Source organism: Chenopodium album, chromosome 17, assembly GCF_948465745.1.
Source record: "Chenopodium album chromosome 17, dcCheAlbu1.1, whole genome shotgun sequence".
NCBI lineage: Eukaryota > Viridiplantae > Streptophyta > Magnoliopsida > Caryophyllales > Amaranthaceae > Chenopodium > Chenopodium album.
In genome coordinates, this window is record NC_137850.1 from 36,312,123 (window position 1) to 36,334,059 (window position 21,937).

General features: G+C 32.1%; 1 protein-coding gene and 1 pseudogene across 1 annotated transcript; both read left to right on the plus strand.

Moving 5' to 3' along the window:
* Positions 1 to 4,583: 4,583 nt before the first annotated feature.
* On the plus strand, positions 4,584 to 6,617 carry LOC145588891 (uncharacterized). Its single transcript, XM_081645483.1, has one exon. It carries the CDS (start codon positions 4,584 to 4,586, stop codon positions 6,615 to 6,617), a length of 2,034 nt encoding a protein of 677 aa, XP_081501609.1.
* A 3,959-nt stretch (positions 6,618 to 10,576) lies between these two features.
* Positions 10,577 to 13,322, plus strand: LOC145588892 (beta-amylase-like; annotated as a pseudogene).
* The last annotated feature ends 8,615 nt before the right edge of the window (positions 13,323 to 21,937 follow it).

Genomic DNA, 21,937 nt, shown 5'->3' on the forward strand with positions numbered 1-21,937 from the left:
CTTTAGCACAAACTAAGGTGCAGTACAGCACCCTGACCTAAACAAAGGGGTGGTAAAAATAAGGGGTATAGAACACATGACTCACTTAACTGACTTGCCTTTATGATCTAGGCACTAACAAGCATACTTATTTCATTTAGAGTTCCTTTACCTCAAAGTTAACAGGTACACATCATGCAAAAATTTTTTATTCAAATATGACATATACTTGTCTCTAAGCACACTATTATGTGAATTAATGAGGTTTATGCTTGCAAAAACTTGAACAATAATCAAGCAATATACTCAACAGTCAGATGTTTAGTTCCCTATCTTTAATCAAAACTTTCAGGAATAATATAAACTAAGAAGCTTAACTTAGAGGTTCTGCTCAATAGTTAGTGCACTCATAACTCCCCTGACTAAATCATACTAACATAAACATCATTTGAAAAGACTTAATCTATTGATGCATCTATTTTATGTGTGATAGATATGCAAAAAAAAAATAATAATACTTGCCTAATATACTTAGTAGACTAGCAGACCCCTAGGATAACAATTCCTATAACCCCAATTCTATATAAGTTGTAAAACCTTAACTAAATAACTCAGATCATTATCATATTAATTTCCAATAAGCTAAACTAATTTTGATAATAAACTAGTGGCATGCATGTGATCTGTAGGATATTAATTGATAATCCAAATTAAAACGTCAACCTTGAATGATAACATGTAAATCATAACCATTAAGATCATCTTAACCCATAATCAAATTACAAAATAAGACAACCCAGAATATATTAAATCTAAAAATCAAATCCAACATCAAATTAACCAGTTATAAATGCCAAATTCACTTCAGAGATTAAAAGGGCAACGATGACTTACGAATGAAATTCATAATACAACAACGATTTCGCCGGCATCAAACCCAACTAGCCAACCATAAATCAAAAGAAAGCAGTGTGAGTAGAGAGTAAAGAAACTAATTAATTACAAAATAGATACTCTATACTCTTAATTAATTCTCACCTGAGTAGAAAGAAAGGAGGTGAGTAACCGATTGTGGGATATGATGATTTTAAGGTGATGAGTGTATTGTATAATGAGATCAACTACTGAAAAGTGGAGTAAATGCTAATTCATAATGAAAAAATTTTGGAGCCAAAAATAATTTACAATTTCGCTGGTTTGGAGAAAAATGAGGCGTTGAGGAAGAGTTGAGGCGTTGAGGATGGAGTGACCTGTTGAGGATGATGGGGTTTGGTTTTATTTTTTTTATTTTTTAAATTATTTTTTACTTTGAGAAATAAATGTGGACTACTAGCTAATGGTTCTTTTTTTTTGGGAATAAAATAGGGGATCTTACTTGGGTGGGATTACAAATATCTTAAGGAAACAAAGTTGTAATCTATTATTAGATTATGACGAAGAAATTATTGGATTAAAAAATATGATGAATAAATTAAAATGGGTATTGGTAGCAACTTGCTAGTTTGTGGATGGTAATCTATTAATAATAATAATAATAATAATAATAATAATAATAATAATAATAATAATAATAATAATAATAATAATAATAATAATAATAATAATAATAAATCAAACTATTTATTTTAACAAATACAAAACAGTTGTACAATAAATACTGTATATCCGTATTAATATTGTCCTAAAATGATTACTAGTTAGGGTCTGTTCTCATACGATTATTTTCAGTTCAGTTCAGTTCAGCTCTAATAAGTTCAGTTCAGTTCAGTTCAGTTAAGTTCAGCTCCAAATTTCATTCTCTTATAAAATACTCATTTCAGTTCAGTTCAGTTTAGCTCTAATAAGTTCAGTTCAATTTAGTTCAGCTCAGTTCAGTCAATGAGAACAGGCCCTTAGTCTGCTATTGACTAATATTACTCCTAATATATATACACAAACTTTTTAAAAAAAAAAAACCGGGTGTACAATAATTATTGCACATCCATTATAAAGATAGCCTAAAGTGATGAGAAGTTACCCCTAAAATGAATAAAAGTTACTACAATATGCATAAAAGTAAAAAATAAAATTAAAGGTTTGTAAGTAAAAGCAACTATAATATCCTTATAAAACTTATTTCATTGGCTATTTACATTAAAAATTGGCAAAACGTTACCCTACTAAACTATTTTACGTTTTCTAAAGCATAATTACTTTTATCTAAGCTTATGTGAGATTATTTTTTGTAAAATAAATGGAATAAAGGTGAACATAATAGAGTCTTGTTTGTAATAATGTTTGACTTTATACAAATGTAATATTGAATCGAAATAGATCTACCCAAACTCGTTTAAACCTAATCTTATACTCCAATTTGAGCATTAACCAATACAAAATTGATGGCTTTTTCCAAATTTGACATGGACCTGATAGTTATTGTCTCGACTCAAAATTGATCAGACCCAAACCGAGGTGGTTCAAAAGGGTAACCTTGACCATTATGACAATCTTTTAAACATAATTGTGAAAGTCAAGTTACTATATAGAGTAAAAAGAAACAAAGTTACGTAGTGAGTTTTACCATTAAGTTTTATACAAATGTGAAATTCAATCAAATTAATTGTTTTATTATGTTAACAAGTTATATAAAAATGTTAAAGTCAAATTGTTTTATTATGTTTTGAGTAAGTTTCATACCTTTCATTTACCAGTGTCTTCACTTGCTTTATCATGCATTCTCTCTCCTCTCCTTAATATGTGTGCCTAAATTGAACGTGTCAAATTAATAGAAACGGAAAAAGTATGTAGTTACACATTAAGGAGTATAATAGCTTTTTGACGGACCATAGATTATAATCTAAATTGATAAATAAGTTACTCATTATTAATAATTAAGTCTAAAATCCAAGGGACTATTCTGATTGACTGAACTGAGATGAACGAACTGAAATGAACTAAACTTATTGGAGCTGAACTGAACTGAACCGAACCGAACCGAACTGAACTGAATATTTTATGAGAGAAGGAAATTAAGAACTGAAGTAAACTGAATTGAACTTATTAAAACTGAACTGAACTGAATTGAAAATAATCCGAAGAGAACAGACCTTAAGTTTATTATGAGCTAGTATATAATAATTTTGTTAAAAAATGAGTATGTTATAATGATATAGTATCATTTATTCATATATTATTATTATTATTATTATTATTATTATTATTATTATTATTACATCACTAATCATTGAAAAAAAAAATCACTTACAGTTAACTAACCCCCAACTAATCCGTTAGAGACTTAGTTCTTCCTTCAAAGTAGAACAAACAAAACAAAATTCAACTAATTCTTCCCATAGAATAAAAAACCCCAACTAATTCTTCCCAAAAAATCGAACAAACAAAACCAAATTGCCCCTCTGTTATTCCAACTCTCATAATTTCGCTCACCTATTCCTAATAGATTAACCCCAAAATAGCATCAAATTTGATTTTGATTTCGATTTAATATCAACTTTTAATTTGTTGGTGTAGATTGAAGAGAGTAAAGAATTAAATATAGATAGTTTGGTGCCATCTTCTGATAATATCTTGGTGCAACCTGAAGATAGCAGTGGGTAGATCGAGGAAGAAACAAAGACAAGTAAGTCCGAAAATTCAACTAAACTTGCTAATTTCTGTTCGTTAATTTGGTATTTCATTAACTTGAATATCTGGAGTAACTTGTATTGGGTTTGCAGATTTCATACATTGTAGTAGCATATTCAATTGTTGGCTTTTGAAAGTAATTTAATATGAGTTAAACTTGTGTTCTTGTGATAATACATGCATATTTCTTATCTTTTATAAGAATTAGGTTATGAATTTTCCATATACCAGAATTGCTTTTTTGGTTCTTAGTATGTCAGGCTAAGTCTTATTGTGGTATAGAGATGAATTACTCAACGGAGTAATTTAATTGTGAGTATGGAAATATGATGAGATTTTTTTTAAGAAATTAGGTAATTAAGACTATGGTGTAATTGGTTTTATAGTCTATATTATTGATATTAATTTGTGAAATCATATTTCAGATCGACTATTTGTAGTATAATTACTATTTTAATCGCTAGAATATCAAACTTCATTTGTATAAAGTTTTATGTCTTATGATGGCCTGGTTGCCAGTGTCTATTTGGTGAATATTGTTTGGATGATAGTACATGATATTCATTTTATGCTATCAGTTGCCATGTTGTTATAAATAATACACATGTGTATTTTTTTCCTCAGTTTACCCTCTTAACTAGACATATATTAAGTAAAGTCTACTCTTTTTTTTATGTAAGCTTCATGGTTGATTGGTGGAGAGTGTATAAAGGAATGTTTTGATGTATGTTGCCCTCCTTGGAAATCTAGACATAACTTAGTTTATCCTTTAGGGAATGACACTATATCCAAGGATTTATGTCCTTAGTTGTCTATTAGTTTATTATCTTTGTTGTTCACCCCCTTTATAGGTTCTTATGTTATAGAATAATATCAGGTTGGCAAACATCAACAAAGATTGGATTAATGCACCCCAAAGTGCCGAAGAATATATCAAAGGAGTTGAGAATTTTCTAGATTTTGCATTTCTAAATTCAACCATGGACACAGAGGAAGATGATGAACCGAAAATTTTATGCCCATGTATAAAGTGTGTTAACAGATTTTGGTTCCCAAGGGAGGAGGTTTTCAATCACCTAATTGCTAACAGATTTAACAAGAGGTATAAAGTGTGGAACTTTCATGGCGAAGGATTTACAACAGGGTCTTCTTCAAGGGGAGATGGGCATCAGTGTGATAATCAAAACACATTAGACAATATGGACGAGATGATTAATGATATTTTCAGAGATGTTATAGGACGTTCAAGTTCCGAAGCAGAAGAACTTCGAAAGGGTCCAAATGAGAATGCTAAAAAGTTTTATAAGTTGTTAGAGGATGCACAGGAGGAATTATATCCAGGCTGTAAGAATTTTTATGTGCTTTCATACACAGTGCGACTCTATCTACTTAAATGTCTTAACGGGTGGAGCAATTCTTCTTTTGATAAGTTGATGAAGCTTCAATGTAATGCCTTTCCATTTGCAAAGCTTCCTACTTCTTTTCATCATGCTAAAAAAATGGTGAAGAACCTTGGACTTAATTACAAACGAATTAATGCGTGTCCTAATGATTGTATGTTGTATTGGAAAGAACGTGCAAATGACAAGTCTTGCCATGTTTGTAAAGCTTCTCGATGGAAGTTAAATGAGAAGCAAAAAGAGGAAGGTGCATTGCCTGACGAAGAAGTTCCTACAAAATTTCTACGTTACTTTCCTCTGAAACCTCGTCTACAAAGGTTGTTCATGTGCTCTAAGACGGCTGAACTCATGACATGGCATGAAACTGATCGCAAGAAAGATGACAAATTAAGGCACCCTGTTGATGGACAAGCTTGGAAAGATTTTGATGTTGCACATCCTCAATTTGCAAGTGATTTTCGAAATGTGAGGCTAGGTCTTACTACTGATGGTTTCAACCCATTCAGAACTATGAGTGTGTCATATAGTATTTGGCCTGTTGTTTTATCCATTTATAATTTGCCTCCGTGGTTATATAATAAGTCCAAGTACAATATCATGTCTTTGATTATACCTGGTCCTTCTTCTCCAGGTTATGATATTGATGTTTACTTGCAACCATTAATCGAGGAATTGAAGGAGTTATGGGAAGTTGGAGTTGACACATATGATGCTGTGAAAGATGAAACATTTTCTTTAAAGGCAGCCTTGTTATGGACAATCAGTGACTTCCCTGCATATGCAATGTTGTCCGGATGGAGCACCAAAGGAGAATTTGCCTGCCCGAATTACAATCATAAGACTTGGTCCAAATACCTGAAGTATAGCAGGAAAATGTATTACATGGGACATCGTAGATCTTTGAAAGAAAATCATCCGTGGCGTCGTAATAAGAGAGCTTTTGATGGTAATGTAGAGACAAGGCCTCCTCCTCCTACTAGATTCTCGGGTTTTGAGGTATTAAAGGATTTAGAAGGGTTTGAAAATAAGTTTGGGAAAACTCAAAAGAAGGGCAGAAAGAAATTTCCTTGGAAGAAGAAATCAATTTTCTTTGAGCTTCCTTATTGGGAAACTAATACCTTGCGTCATAATCTTGATGTTATGCACATTGAGAAAAATATTTGTGACAATGTGCTCGGTACTTTTCTTGATATCCCAGGAAAGAATAAGGACCATGTGGCATCACGCTTTGATTTACAGGATATGGGTATAAGAAATGAACTCCATCCAAAGAGAACAAATAATAGAGGGAAGCATTTATACTCCAAAGCCTATTTTTCTTTATCTTCTAGTGAAAAAGACTTGTTTTGCAGTGTGATAAAATGTGCTAAGTTTCCTGATGGTTGTGCATCAAACATCTCCAGATGTGTCCAATCCAATGAGAGGAAGGTTGCTGGTTACAAGAGCCATGATGCCCACTTTATGCTTCATTATTTGCTCCAAGTTGCGGTAAAGAATGTCTTGCCTAAGCAAGTAGCATCGACTTTGATTAGGCTAGGATCCTTTTTCAGGGGTTTATGTAGGAAAGTTCTAAAGCCTAAAGATCTTGATGATCTTGAATCTGAAATCATATAGATACTTTTCCAACTTGAGAAGATATTCCCCCTAAGTTTCTTTCGCATAATGATCCACCTTTCACTTCATCTTGTAGAGGAGGTAAGGCTTGGGGGCCCTGTTCAAGGTCGTTGGATGTATCCGAAAGAGCGGTATTTGGGTAAATTGAAGTCATATGTAAAAAATAGAAGTCGACCCGAAGGTTTCATTGCAGAGGCCTACTTGGCAGAAGAATGCCTTATTTTTTGTTCTCAGTATCTTCACGATGATTTTAGTTTAAAGTTGAATGGAGCACCTAGAAATGATGATGAAACTGCATCCAATGAAGATGGAAGCCTTTTTTCTTATGTTGGACGTCCTTTAGGTGTAAAAAAGAAAAATAAAGGCAAAAAGGTTTCTTTAGATGAGGACACATTGATGAAAGCTCATCGCTATGTACTCTTTAATTGTGATGAAATCAGTGATTACATAAGGTCCGTAAGTAATTTTAAGGTATTATTTCATATTAACTATATTTAATCTTTATTGTTTAAAATTGACTAATACAACTAAGTTACTTTGTGATATGTATGTAGTGAACATCAAGATTTTGTGAATCGTCAAAGAAGTCAAGGTAGACGGGTTAAGCGAAGTAGGTGGGTGAGAGCACAAGAGCACATTCATGATATTGGAGCATGGTTCAAGGATCGTGTACGGGAAGAAAATGTTTCCAAAGAAATCAAGGCTTTATCCCAAGGTCCTGACTATACTGTGAGAAGTTTTAAAGGGTACCTAATTAATGGTAACAAATTTCATACAACTGCACACGAGTCAAAAAGGAAAACTCAATGTAGTGGAGTTAGTGTAACATCTTCAATGTCGAGTTTTGCAAGTTCTAGGGATCAAAATCCTGTTGTTAGGGATGTAAAATATTATGGAGTGGTGGAGGATATCATTAAGTTAGATTATTTTGGTCATTTTAAAGTGGTATTGTTTCGCTGTAAATGGTTTCAAGTGGAGCAAAATGAGTTTGGGCTAACATGTGTGAATTTTAAAAGGTTATGCTATACTAATGACCCTTTTGTGTTGGATAATCAAGTAAACCAAGTTTTTTATGTGCAAGATTCCAAAGAAAAGCATTTTCATTACGTTATGGAAACTATCCTCGGATACTTCTTTGATATGAGTGAAGAATCAAATGGTAATGTTGGAGTTTCTGATTGGAATGAATTTGCTAGCGATGGTGTTCTCCCAAGGGAAACCGTTGATGATGATTACGATGTTAGTTGGTTGAGAGAGGACTTGCCGGACAGTACTGTTGACGTTCCAAAATACATGTTCAATATGCGAGCAGAGCCAGAAATTGATGATTCTGATGATGAAATCGAGGACGATACTCTATGGGATTTCATGCAAGCAAGTAAAGATGAAGCTTAGGAAATATGATCGGTCCTTTCTAGTATTCTTCTTTTAGTTACTTTGAAGTAATAAAAGAATAGGGATTTTAGCTTACACATTTTTGGTTTTGTTTGACTGCAAAATTATCTGTTTTAATGACCAAAAGTTTGGTTTTTGTTTGGTTTTGCGATTATTTGATAATCTCTTGAAGCTTAATTTGTTTGTTTTGGATTAGAATCAGCCAAATGCCCAAATATTAGACCAGCTTATGAATGTCGTGAATCATATTAGTCAGCTTAGACTGCCAGAGAAGCACTGAGTATGAAAAACCATAAGAAACTAGTCCTATTTTAATAATCTATTATCCAATTTTATTTTGCATTAATGTTATTTTGGTAATATATTTGTGATTGTGAAATGTATGAGTTTTGTAGAATACATCAATGTGATTTGATAAGCTTACGAATGTTGGAGGAGATATTAAGAATTTCCTAGCTACCAGCCAGCCGCAGCATGCAGCTGCTAGTCCCTACCAGCAGGCAGTCAGAGCCGTTAGCAGCTGGCAACCTGCAGTTGGCAGCCTGCAGCTGGCAGCCTGCATCTAGCAGCCTGCAGCAGTAGGAAGCAACTATCAGCCACTAGCAGGCAGCAGCAAGCCGCCAGCCACTGGATGCAGCTAGCCGCCAGCAGCAGGAAGTCACCAGCACCGTGCAGGCGTAGACTATAGGCAGCAACAGCAACTTAGGTAAAAATATACTGAATTCTTGGGTTTTTTTTTTTGAAACAATTCTTGGGTTTTTATTATTGCAAAGTATTTGTTAAATTGGACTTTAGAATAAGAATTAGTTTGACAAAATTTACTTTGAGTGAAATCATGTTGGTAGCTAAAATTAGATAATTGCAACTTTGTAAGTATTAGTATTCTCACTAGATATATGGTATATATCCAAATTAGACACAAATATGAAAAGATCTTGGGGATTTTGTGAGTTAATTGATATTTTTACAACATCCATGTCTGATTTTGGAATTTTTGGGTATATATCCCTTACGCTAGATAGCAAGAGTTTTTATAACTGCTGTCCTTTGACATGCGATAGAAACAGGTGATGAAATTCTTCTGGACAGCTTACAAACTCGCTGAAATTCTTTTTTCTCTGTTGGAAATGCTGATTTTCTCTACTGAAATTTTGCAAGGACATTGTTTTTTCTTCTTCAAAATCTTGTTATTTTGCAAAAATGTTGAATTTTCTACAGAAAACCTTTAATTTTTCCGCTAACAATTTCTGACTTTTTTGCTGAAGAGTTTGGTTGCTCAGGCAAAAATTTTGAATTTTCCACTGAAAATTCTGTCTCTTTCCCACTTTGTTGAACTCTGAGTATTTCTCCTTTGATAACCGAAGGCTTGTAAGTGTTGCTAATTCTTCTGGCAACCTTGATGAGCTTTAAGATTCTTGTTCTGATTTCTTCCACTCGAAGTCTTACTTGCTTCGTTGTGGACTTGTTGATAAATTGAATTGTTGCTCTTTCTCGAGATATCTTATTATCCTTTTTCAAATGCCCTTTTGCTCTTTGAAATTCAATTTCTTAACTAAAAATGGCTCTTGATTCAAGATAATTCCTTGACGTGATTGCAATCTTGCCTCTTACTAGGCTGCTACAGCAACTGTTGTTAGATGCTCTATACTAAGCTCAATGCCTCCTCAATTGACGAAATTTGTTGCATAGAGGAGCTTGACTTTGAACTTTTTTCACAGAATATTGTTAGACAGCTCTTTGCACTTTCATCTATCCTCTCCATGCTCAATATTGTATGTAATTTGGGCATAAGAGCCACTATGAGCATCTTGCAAATTTTAGTTAGCAAACTTTGAGTAGCTCAGCTATATTCTTGCCTGATAGGCTCATAAAACTCTGCAATTTACAGTTCTAAGGCAGTCAGATGCTCTGGATCTGTAGAGATGATACACCTTAAGTAGGCAATATTGCTTGAGTAACTACCTTGAAACTGTCTACCCCCGAGCTTCAGTGTGCTTGCTGATACACGCCATAAAGAAGCTCCATAAGGCACTTTTTGAAGGTCTAGCAACATTTTTCAAACCTTATGGTCTGAAATTGATCTTGCTTTCCTATCCTCACAATGCTGACCAGGCGATTAAGTAGCTTGAATTACTAGATCGCTTGAAAGTTTTCTGGCAGATTCTCTTCAGAGTTTTTGACTCTTAGCAATGCGATCTCATTGTATTCATAATGACTCGTTATTGAACTTATATCATCTAAACTTATGCTTAGGAGGATTCTCAAGAAACTCATGAGTAGCTTGAGGTAAGAAGTGCCTACTTATGCCCTGCTGCTACCTATTTACATGAATTCAAATTACAATAATTCAGAGTTCAGAATCTTACAGGTTTAAAATCATACTGTTTTCTTTCTTTTGTATTTTTTTTCAACTCGAGAGTAGGGATTTGCATACCTATTTAGATGAATTCAAATTACAGTAATTCTTCATTACTTAACCTTTTAACTAGATATGTATGCTCTTCACTCCCTTTTTAGACAAATAATTCACTATGTTGCTTCAGGTCTCAACTAAAGACACCGATATGGCAAACATGCTGTTGAACTATGTGCCCGTCTATGCAATGTTACCAGTAAGCCTGCATTAATCAGCATTCAGCACAAGTATTTCCGTAATTAAGTCACACAACAAATTAAAGCAGCAGTTCAATGACTAATTTATTTACTTGTTTTGTGGCAACAGTTGGGAATAGTCACGCCAGATAACAACTTCCAGAACCAAGACGACATCAAGAGACAACTATACAATCTGAAGGAAGCAGAAGTCGATGGAGTCATGGTCGATGTTTGGTGGGGAATAATATAAGCAAAAGGACCTAAGCAGTATGACTAGAAGGCTTACAGGAGCTTATTTCAGGCCATTAAGGATTGCGGCGTGAAAGTACAAGCAATAATGTCATTCCATCAATGTGGTGGTAATGTAGGTGACAGTGTTTACATTCCACTTCCTCAATGGGTACTTCAAGATGGAGATTCAAACCCTGATATCTTCTATACTAACAGATGCGATACCAGGAACAAAGAGTACCTTACTCTTAGCATTGACAACGAACCTATCCTTGGAGGGCGGACTCCCATTCAGGTAAGTGTTTTCAAAATATCAAAAAACTAAGAAAACATTTGCACATTCCTAAAATTGAAACAAGAAAGGGAACTAATTTCTTGTTATATAATATATTGACAAACATACAGTGATTACAAGAAGAGTTTCAAAGAAAATATGTCAGATTTCCTAAATGCTGACACAATATAGTTGACATTGAAGTAGGTCTTGGCCTAGCTGGAGAGCTACCTAGGAATTGGAGAATTTCAGGTGATATTATTACATCCAGATTCAGCTTTTTCGGATAATCAAATATACCAAATGAAGGCTATGTATTATTACTTGCTTTAACACTTCAGTAGTTAACCCCATTTCAAATTATTAATTTCGCAGTGATATGACAAATATCTGAAACAAGATTTCAAAAAAGCTACAACTGATGTTGGCCATCCCGAGTGGGATGTGCCACAGAATGAAGAACAATACAATGACAGACCAGAATCAACAGAATTTTTCAGAAACAATAGGACATACGTCACTGAAAGTGGAAAATTCTTCCTGAGTTGGTACTCGAACAAGTTATTGATTCATGGTGACCAGATCCTAGAAGAAGCAACTAAAGCATTCGGTGGCTGCAAAGTCAAAATAGCAGCTAAAGTGAGTGACATAGAAGCAGTAGGAACATCTATGGATAAGAATTTTTTTCGCAACTGACTACTAATTTTTTTTTTTTTTTTTTTTTTTACTTTTGATCTATGAACAGGTTTCTGGAATACACTGGTGGTATAATGAGGAAAGTCATGCAGCGGAACTGACTGCAGGGTACTACAACTTGTATGAAAGAGATGGGTATCGACCAATAGCAAGGATGCTTTCTAGGCACTGTGGTGTTTTAGATTTTACATGTCTTGAGATGAAGGACTCTAAGCAGCCTGGTTATGCTAATAGCGCGCCATAAGAGCTTGTAAAACAGGTGGGGACTTGAGCTTAATTTCAAATACTCAGAGCATTCGAAACTGTCTGGTCATAAGAAACTTGCAAAAAATTACTGACTAATGAAATCTTCAATTGAAACATATACCAGTTTAAACCTTCAAAAACATTTTGTTGCTACAAACACATGTACATAGCACAAGTGCACAACATTATCAAAGTATGCATAGGATATAATTTTGTAATGAACCAAAATTAAATTTATTGGTAATCCAGTTCAATGTGAAATTCCACACCTCACATAGTACACTTATACTTAGGAGGATTCTCAAGAAACTCATGAGTAGCTTGAGGTAAGAAGTGCCTACTTATGCCCTGCTGCTACCTTGTTGTACTACTGCTACCCACCTTCTACATTATGCTGCTGCTGCTACATGTTGTTGCCATTGTCTTTTTTTTTTTTTTTTTTTTTTTTTTTTTACAAAGACTACCAGCCTATTGCAATTTATTTGTACTGTATAATTAACAACAATTCTACTCGTATGAATATAATAACTTTTACACATGTGTTGTATTTTTATATTGATTTAGCTTAAAAAATGCTGTTGTGAAATGTAAAATCCACCGATCACAATTACCGGTGCTAAATTTTTTTTTCTAATCATCAACTATTTTTGTCATACACACCTTTATCTTAACGTTTTCAAATTGTTGAATAGATAATAATTTGTTCTTATTGACAATAATCTGTTTATTATTATTTTTAAACCAATGTTCTAAATAATAACCTATCTTATGTAAGACAATGAAAACACATGAAACAATCGTTGTCTTAGATACCTTGAAAAGGCATTTTTAAAATTATTACATAAGCAACAATTTTATTGTTGTTACCTTTTTGGGCAACATTTTAAATAATTGTTGTCTTATGTAAAATAAATGGCTACATTTTACATACTGTTGTCTTATATAATCTAAAGCAACACTTTTTAAACCGTTATATTGTCATATAGTACAAATTGTTCAAGATCAAGGTAACAAACAGGTAATGTTGCCTTTTACTACAAAAGGCAACGTTTGTTATTTTGTTACAATTTTGTCCGTTGCCTATTCTCATTTTTTTTGTAGTGTGTCCATTGTAGTCAAACCTAAAGATTTCATTGTTTTGATTGCTTCAACTTTTTCTTTTGTCATTTTTCTTTCAGAATGATGCAAATAATGCCACTGTGACCTTTTTATCTCATGGATATGTTGTATTACATGTGACACCACCTCGAACTGTCCTTCTTTATTAAGTTTTTCTCTTATGCTTGCCTTACAATCAGATCGTGTGATGGATACTTGTCTTTGCTTTCTTGCTTTCACATTTATATTCTCTTTATCAATCATTTCAACCAATTTTGTTTTCTTGTCACCTGAATTTCTCTTTCCTTCAGCAGAACACACATAATATTTTTCACTTACTATCTTTGTGTGTGTGATGTATCTAGTTGTATGTTATCTTATTGAAAAGTCGAGTATAGTAGCATGCTTTTCATACAATTCCAAGATTTATTCAAAAGTTTGTCTTACCACACCAACAAATGATCCTCTAAGATCTAAACCAAAAGCATCAATTGGATTTGCATCTGTGATTTAATACTGTCATATCAGATAAGCAGTAGCAGCATATCATTCTGTTTAGAGCAATACTATGTCTTATATAGGTCACTTTTATGCATAAAATGGATAACATCTACACATAAAAAGGGTATCGTTATATTACAAAAAGGGTAACATGTGTGCATATAAAAGGGTAAAATTTGTGTATATAGAGGGTTACCTTTATGCATAAAAAGGGTAACATTTGTGCATAAAATGGGTAATGTTTGTGCATAAAAAGGGTAACGTTTTTTCATAATAATTACAAGGTTGATTGTACGTTTTATTACAAAAAGGGTAACATGTGAGTATACAAAAGGGTAACATTTGTGCACATAAAGAGTAATAAAATTCAGCACATTAACTTCAAAATTCAGTTTCATTCCAATTAGAAGGTTGATTGTATCAAAATTACTTGCAGTTTCACTTTATTTGGATGTTTGTGCTGAATTTGAATCAATTGACTTACGAGGAACCACTTGGTTTTCTATCTCTTCTGCATTGTCAATTTGATTACCTCTAGTGTCATGATTCGTGCTTATAATTTCTCTATCCTCGTTCATTAATGGCACTTCTCTGTGTTCATCATCAATTCGAGTAGTTTCTATGTTATCATCTACAAAATTCTCTGTTTCATCTTCTATTATTGTGCGATTGGTCGAAATCACCTAACAATGGTGTTTGAATTTGCCTCTGTTGTTGTAGAAAATTGTGGATCAAATTACTGCAATTTGATGAACTGAAGTTTGCTGATGAATCCTCCATTGATGATCGAATCGATCGAATCCCTAAGGTAATCAATTTCGCGTTTTCTCTCTACGTTTTCTCAGTTTCTCTCTCCTCCATTGTTGCTTTGCGATTACTAAAATTTAGTAAGAGCTTTCGCAACTTTTTTTATGAAATTTAAAAATAAAATAAAAAAATTAAGTGGCACATGTGGTGGCGCCCGATTTATAATAAATTATTGTAAAGTGGGGGCATTCAAAATTTTTTGTTGATTAAGGATATAGTAACTGAAGAATTTCTTCTCATGTCTTGTGTTTTTTTGGGAAAAACTCCAACTTTGAGTTGCATGTCATTGTCACATTGGGGCATTATTGTTTAAATCTTTAAGATGAGATAGTTTTTAAATCAAAGCAAGATTAAGGGTGCGTTCTATTCACCGGATTTTTACTTATCTGAACTTATTAACCCTATTAGAACTTATTTTAGTTATAAATTGAACTTCGGTAGTCCTGATTAAGGGTGTGTTCTATTCACATGATTTTTACTGATCTGAACTTATCTGATCTTATCTTAACTTATCTGAACTTATCTGATCTTATCTTAGAACTTATCTAAACTTATTAGCCCTTATTAGAACTTATTTTAGTTATTAGTTAAACTTGAGTAACCCTGATTAACCCTTATCACAACTTATCTGAATTTATTTTTCCTGAACTTATCTTATCTGAACTTATTAACCCTTATTTGAAATTATTAACCCAGAAATAAGTAGAAATAAGGTGAATAAAATAGGGCCTAACCCTTATCACAACTTATCTGAACTTATTTTTCCTGAACATTTCTATTTGAACTTATCTGAACTTATTAACCCTTATCTGAATTTATTTTTGCTGAAATAAGCGGAAATAAGGTGAACAGAACAGGGCCTAATACAAAGTAGTAAAAAAAATAGGGGGCTAAGGTAGCCTATATATAGCTACCAATTCAATTTTATAATAGATAAAACTTATAGAAGAATATATATCATATCATATCACTAATAAATAAAGCCGGTCTCGCAGCCAAACTATGAGGCAGCAACACTTGACATTCCATTTTTTCGCCAAATGTCAAGCTACATAAACGACAAATATATATTATTGTGACACATATGATGTTAAATAATCGAATTTTTGGATAGATTTTTGAAGATAAAAATGTTGTATAGAGTTTTATTATCGATACACTACTAATGTTTTATATACAAAATTAGTCATAACTTTTAACAAAAATCTAATAACTCGGTTCTACATCCAACATAAAATTCGTTTTAAAAAGTTCTGTAACATAAGATCCATTATTAGTATATTTAAAGTAATAGAGAGAATCAATAAAAATAAATTTAAATCGGTAAAAATACTTTCAGTTTAGTAAAAAATAATTTAAATATGATATTGCATGTCTAAATATCTTGCATCATCAAAGTGAGTATATGACCGTATTTAACATTCAAGCCAAACAATTTATCATAAAGTTGAATAAAAAAAACCTAGGCATCGCCTAGGCACAATACTAGTATATATATAAATAAGTTTCTTGTCAAAAAAAAAGAAAAAAAAAGAAAGAAAAGAAAAAGAATATATATAAGTTTGATTACTACTTCTCTTGAATTTCACTTACTTTGTTTTAATAATTAACTAGATTGGTGCTCATGTGATGCACAGTAGTAATAATCTTTTTTCCCATATTTAATTTGTGATATAATATAAAAATGAGCCAACTCATGTGGAATAAATAAATGCATGCAGTCTTGTGGCTTTAGTGGAACTTGATTTAAAATAAAGATCCTGCTAACGTTCCCCTCATAAAAAAAAATGTATGCATATAAGAAAGATAAAATAATAAGGCAAAAATTATTAAAATTACAATAGAGAAAAAAAACGTTCCCCTCAAATTTGGTTCATGTTAGCCGACCCCACTTTTGGGATTAAGGCTTTGATTGATTGATTGATTGATTGAATAGAGAAAAAAAATATTATTTTTGATTAGTTGTGTTGAAATTATTTAAAAATAGTATATATTATATTACATTAATAATGCATGTTATTCCGAATAAAACTATACAACTTAGATGTTGTATAACTTTATATTAATGAAGTAATTTAGTTAAAAAACACTATACAATGTACTTCCAAAAAATAAGCAAAGTAGAAAATAAATAAATTTTAAGCTGAAAGCATATGTTGTATTGGCGAAAATTATTTTAATAATAGCTTGACATATGTCCAAAATTATCGATGTAAGAATGACTTGTTTTAATAATAGTTAATAGATTTTTGAAGGAAAAAATAGGTTAAAAGTTGGTAAAATTATTAAGAAATATTTACCAGAAAACTAACTCAAGTATTATCATTTTATAAGATTTCAAATCAACACCGTAATTAGAACTTTTTTTCTTTCATTGAACCCTAATATTGTATTTTGACTCTGTTATTTTATGCTCTCCACCATATTACAACCTTCTAAATTACAGTTTCTTCTCTCTTAATTAAAAGGTCTCAAAATATTGTGTAAGGGTGTGTTCTATTCACTTGATTTTTACTTATCTGATCTTATCTTAACTTATCTGAACTTATTAACCCGTATTAGAACTTATTTTAGTTATAAATTAAACTTGGGTAGCCCTGATTAACCCTTATCACAACTTATCTGAACTTATTTTTCCTGAACTTATCTTATCTAAACTTATAAACCCTAATCTGAACTAATTTGAACTTATTAACCCTAAAATAAGTGGAAATAAGGTGAATAGAACATGACCTAAGTATTTTAAATAAATAGAACACGAAATAAAAAGGAATTCAATTATTATAAAGATAATATATGAAGTATAAGATTGGGAATAATATATTATTATAGTTGCATAATACAAATGTCCAAATATAAAATATTTTTGCTAAAAAGGGCGGGGGAGTTTTGGGTGGAAAAAACAGCACCAAAAGGTGACACCTGTCATTCCTGATGTGAATTATCTTATACTTCGTACGGAGTGTTATATATTGAAAACTAGGGTGTGTTGTATTCACCTGATTTTTACTTATCTGAATTTATCTGATCTTATCTAAACTTATCTTAACTTATCTGAACTTATCTAAACTTATCTGATCTTATCTGAACTTATTAGCCCTTATTAGAACTTATTTTAGTTATAAATTAAACTTAGGTAGCCATTATTAACCCTTATAACAACTTATCTAAACTTATTTTTTCTGAACTTATCTTATCTGAACTTATCTGAACTTATTAACCCTTATCTGAACTTATTAACCCTGAAATAAGTGGAAATAAGGTGTGTTCTATTAGGCCTTGTTCGCTTCACCTTAAAAAAATAATATTCAGTAAAAATAAGTTCTGTTCAGTAAAAATAATTTCAGTTAAGTAAAATTTAGTAACTTTAAAGAAGTATAATAGAAAATTAGTAAAAATATTTCAGTTCAGCAAAAATAATTTCAGTTGAGTAAAATTAATTTCAGTTCACTAAAAATAATTTAAATTCAGCAAAAACAATTTCATTTCAAAAAATGATTTCACTTCAGTAAAAATAAGGTAAAGTGAACGAGGCGTTAAGTCTTGAATTTATTATTTATCCTAAATTTTTGTGGTTTTTTTCACTTACTGCTTAACTTTCAAGACATAGAGTGACAAATAACCCTTTTTAAAAGAAATGTTTAGCAACCCTAATTCTAATATAATTATCATAACTACCTCTTGCTAGATTCCACATAGGTAATTCGTGTTGAGCCCATGAGAAAACCCACATGTGAGTGGTGTGTTGTCCCACATTAATTGAGTGTATAAGTGAGAGTTTGTATTGGGATGTGTATCCCACATTGAAGAAAGAAGATAATTGTGTCCATTTTATAAGGCTAAGATGCTACTCCCCTCATTGTCATATGGTTTTGAGGTGGATCCTCCTTGGTCGTATAAAGTGGACAGTTGTAACGGGTATGGCCCAAACCCGTTTATCATGGTATCAAAGTCAGGTTGGGTTGTGTTGTGCTGTGATCTGGGCCAATATTATGGACAACCCACATATGATGGAGAGTGTTGAGCTCATGAGAAAACTCACATGTGAGTGGTGTGTTGTCTCACATTAATTGAGTGTATGAGTGAGAGTTTGTATTGGGATGTGTATCCCACAATTGAAGAAAGAAAATAATTGTGTCCATTTCATTGGGCTAAGAGGCTACTTCCCTCATTGTCATATAGTTTTGAGGTGGAAGGTCCTTGATCGTATAAAGTGGACAGTTATGACAGGTGTAGCCCAGACCCATTTATCAATTGATCCCTACCCTCTACCTTCAAATGTCGTCATCCACTTTTTTGGTGAAATAAATATAGCCACAATATCATTATTTTAATGGACTTTTGAGCGTGGTCGTCTAAAGATGGGCACGGGCCGTGCCGGCACGCGGGCGGCACGGGCCCGGCACGACTCCGGCACGGCACGGCGGCCCACTTGTGGGCCGTGGGCCGTGCCGTGAACAAAAAATTGAAATCCGGCACGGGCACGGTCGTCGGCACGCCGACACAGCACGCCGGCATGGCCCGTGGCACAGCCCATGCCCAAATAAAACTTAATTAATTAAGTTTATTTATATAAACTTATTTAATGAAGTTTATTTATATTAACTTATTTAATTAAGTTTATATAAATAAATTTAATTAAATAAGTTTATATAAATCGATTAATTTATATAAACTTATTTAATTATTATAACACAATAAATCAATTATATATATATATATATATATATATATATATATATATATATATATATATATATATATATATATATATATATATATATATTTAAAAAAAGAAAAAATGGCACGGGTTGACCCGCGGCCCGGCACGACACGGCCCGTCAGGCACGTGGGCTGGGATGTGCCAAATTTTGGCACGGCACGGCACGGCCAGACACGGCCCGCGACGGCACGACACGACCCGTTGCCCATCTTTATGGAGGTCTATGTGTACATACCAACGCTTGCCAATTTATTAGTTAGCTATAGTAATATAGTAGCGGAGCAATTTTATGAAATTTCTCTAAGAAACACTCCAAAACCCAACAAGAGAATTATTTGTGCGTAATAATTCTAAAACTACACGATTTTATTAAGTGAAACTAAGATTAAAAAATTAAAAATAAAAATAAAAAAGAATAGGGCCTGAAATGGAGAATTTACATGTCATTGTCCTTTAGCTTGACATAACAATATTCATAATTTGACAAGTACGACTATACAAGTATATACTTTGTATAAGTTATGTAATTAACTAAGGGTCTATTCTGATTGACTGAATTGAGCTGAAATGAAGTGAACTTATCGGAGTTGAAGTGAACTGAAATGAATATTTTATGAGAGAAGGAAATTAAAATAAGTGTCTGTTTTGATTGACTGAACTGGATATTTTATGAGAAAAAGAAATTAAAAATTGAACTGAACTGAACTAAACTAAACTGAAAATAATCTGAAGAAAACAGGCCTTAAGAAGTGGACTGAAGTGAACAGAACTAAACTTATTGAAACTGAACTGAACTAAAAATAAGCCGAAAAGATAAGGCCCTAACTATATAAGGTACATGACATTTTGGAGGCGAGACGTATGTGGGATAATGTTGGTATATGTACACTCCACTTATAATATGATTCTTTTGTATATATAGGTAATTTTTTTAATCTTTACATTGCATGTCACGCATGAGGGTAATTTACATTCATATAGATCATAATAATTCATAGATAAATAAATTAATTGACACACTTCAGTTAAGAAATTGGCAATTATTATTTTACATAAGAAATTTGCGAGGTAATAAATTTATATGATTATACGGATGGAGTAATTGCATGATTATATATTTTGTCAAAAGAAAAAAAAATGCAAGTAAAATCATAATTTATTTGTATGATTTTCATATAAACAATTACATATATAACTTAATGGACCTTTTTATTTGAACTTTTCCTTAATTCCAAAGACAATTACAGTCATATAGAACTGAACGAACTTTTTCTTTTACATTCTTGTGAGTTGAAGTTTAAATCAGATGGTGAAAATGTTGGACTGAGTACTTATTACAAGTATATGTTTACTGTTTAGTTAGTTTTTGGAAGAAAAAAAAAAGGAAAATACTCTTATAACAAATTATAAAAAAAATGGTAATCATAATTGTGGTTTAGTGCCTTGATTAGGTGAGAGCCAATCAGCAATGACCAAGCTGTGATTTGACATTGGATGAAGTGAGTAATTGAGTATACTAGATGAAGCCTGTGCAATGCACGGTTTGTTTGAATTTTTTAAAATAATTTTTTTTTTAAAATTTATGTGCTAAAATTGGTTGTATATCTAGATAAAAATGCTAATATCTAAAGATAATATTTTATATTTAATTAATTTAAAAATTAAAAATCTCATTCGCCAATTTTGCTTACGTGACATTTGAATTATTTAATTATAAAAGATTTTAATAATCTCTTATTTAATTGGCTACTACTAAGATTTATAATTCTACATGGCGCACTAAGAAAATTAGATCCTATGTGGCTCTCTAAAAACTGGCGAAAAAACTCCCCTTTATATATATATATATATATATATATATATATATATATATATATATATATATATATATATATATATATATTAGATTTGTGTCCTCGATTAATTAATGAATGATTTTCCATTATTATTAATTAGTAGTAATTCTTTTATTTAATTTTCCATTGTTTAAATAATATTGTTTATAATTATCACTTTTACAGATTTATTATATACAGAAACAAAGAGTCATATACTTTTACTTTTTTTTTCCAATTGGTTGTTGGTGCAGTGGTGAATATGAGTGCACTTGGTAGGAAGAACCCGTGTTCGATCCCCCGCAACAACAATTGGGAGGGGAGTGAAACCTAACCACCCAAAACTGATCCCTGAATCCAAATTAGCATGAAGGGTAAATCGGGTGGAACACCAAAAAAATAATTAACTCTGCAGTGGGTTTTCCATTGCCAGTCCCAATCCTAAATAAAGGAGGAGGGTTACAATAGACCAGTAAGTGTAAAACTTTGTGACAATCCATGACGAGCCAAAATAATAATGGTTGAAATTATGCAATTATATACTACCACCCTAACATTGATTACATCACAACAAAGAAATGCAAGAAGCTAATTTAGTGTTTTATAAAGAATGGTTTCCTTTAAGATGATTATTCAAATGTGAATCATTCCTATATATATTGCTACCAAATATTGTCATTAAAAAGTTGATATCAAAGTAGCTCTCTTAGTCTCTTATTTGCTGAATTGCTGTCTAGCTAATTATTTAAGGGCCTACCATTAATATTACATCAAATTAACATTTTTTCTTACCCTACCAAACACAACTTTCGTTAGGTTTGAACATAAAAAATGTCCAAATTGTGGGGATGGTGATAGTATATGCATGATGATGTGATATTGATGTTGGTAATTGATGGGTTAATTAGAATGATAAACA

Excerpts from the sequence above, each read along its gene's own strand:
- LOC145588891 (XM_081645483.1), top strand. The coding sequence starts at position 4,584 with ATGGACACAGAGGAAGATGATGAACCGAAAATTTTATGCCCATGTATA.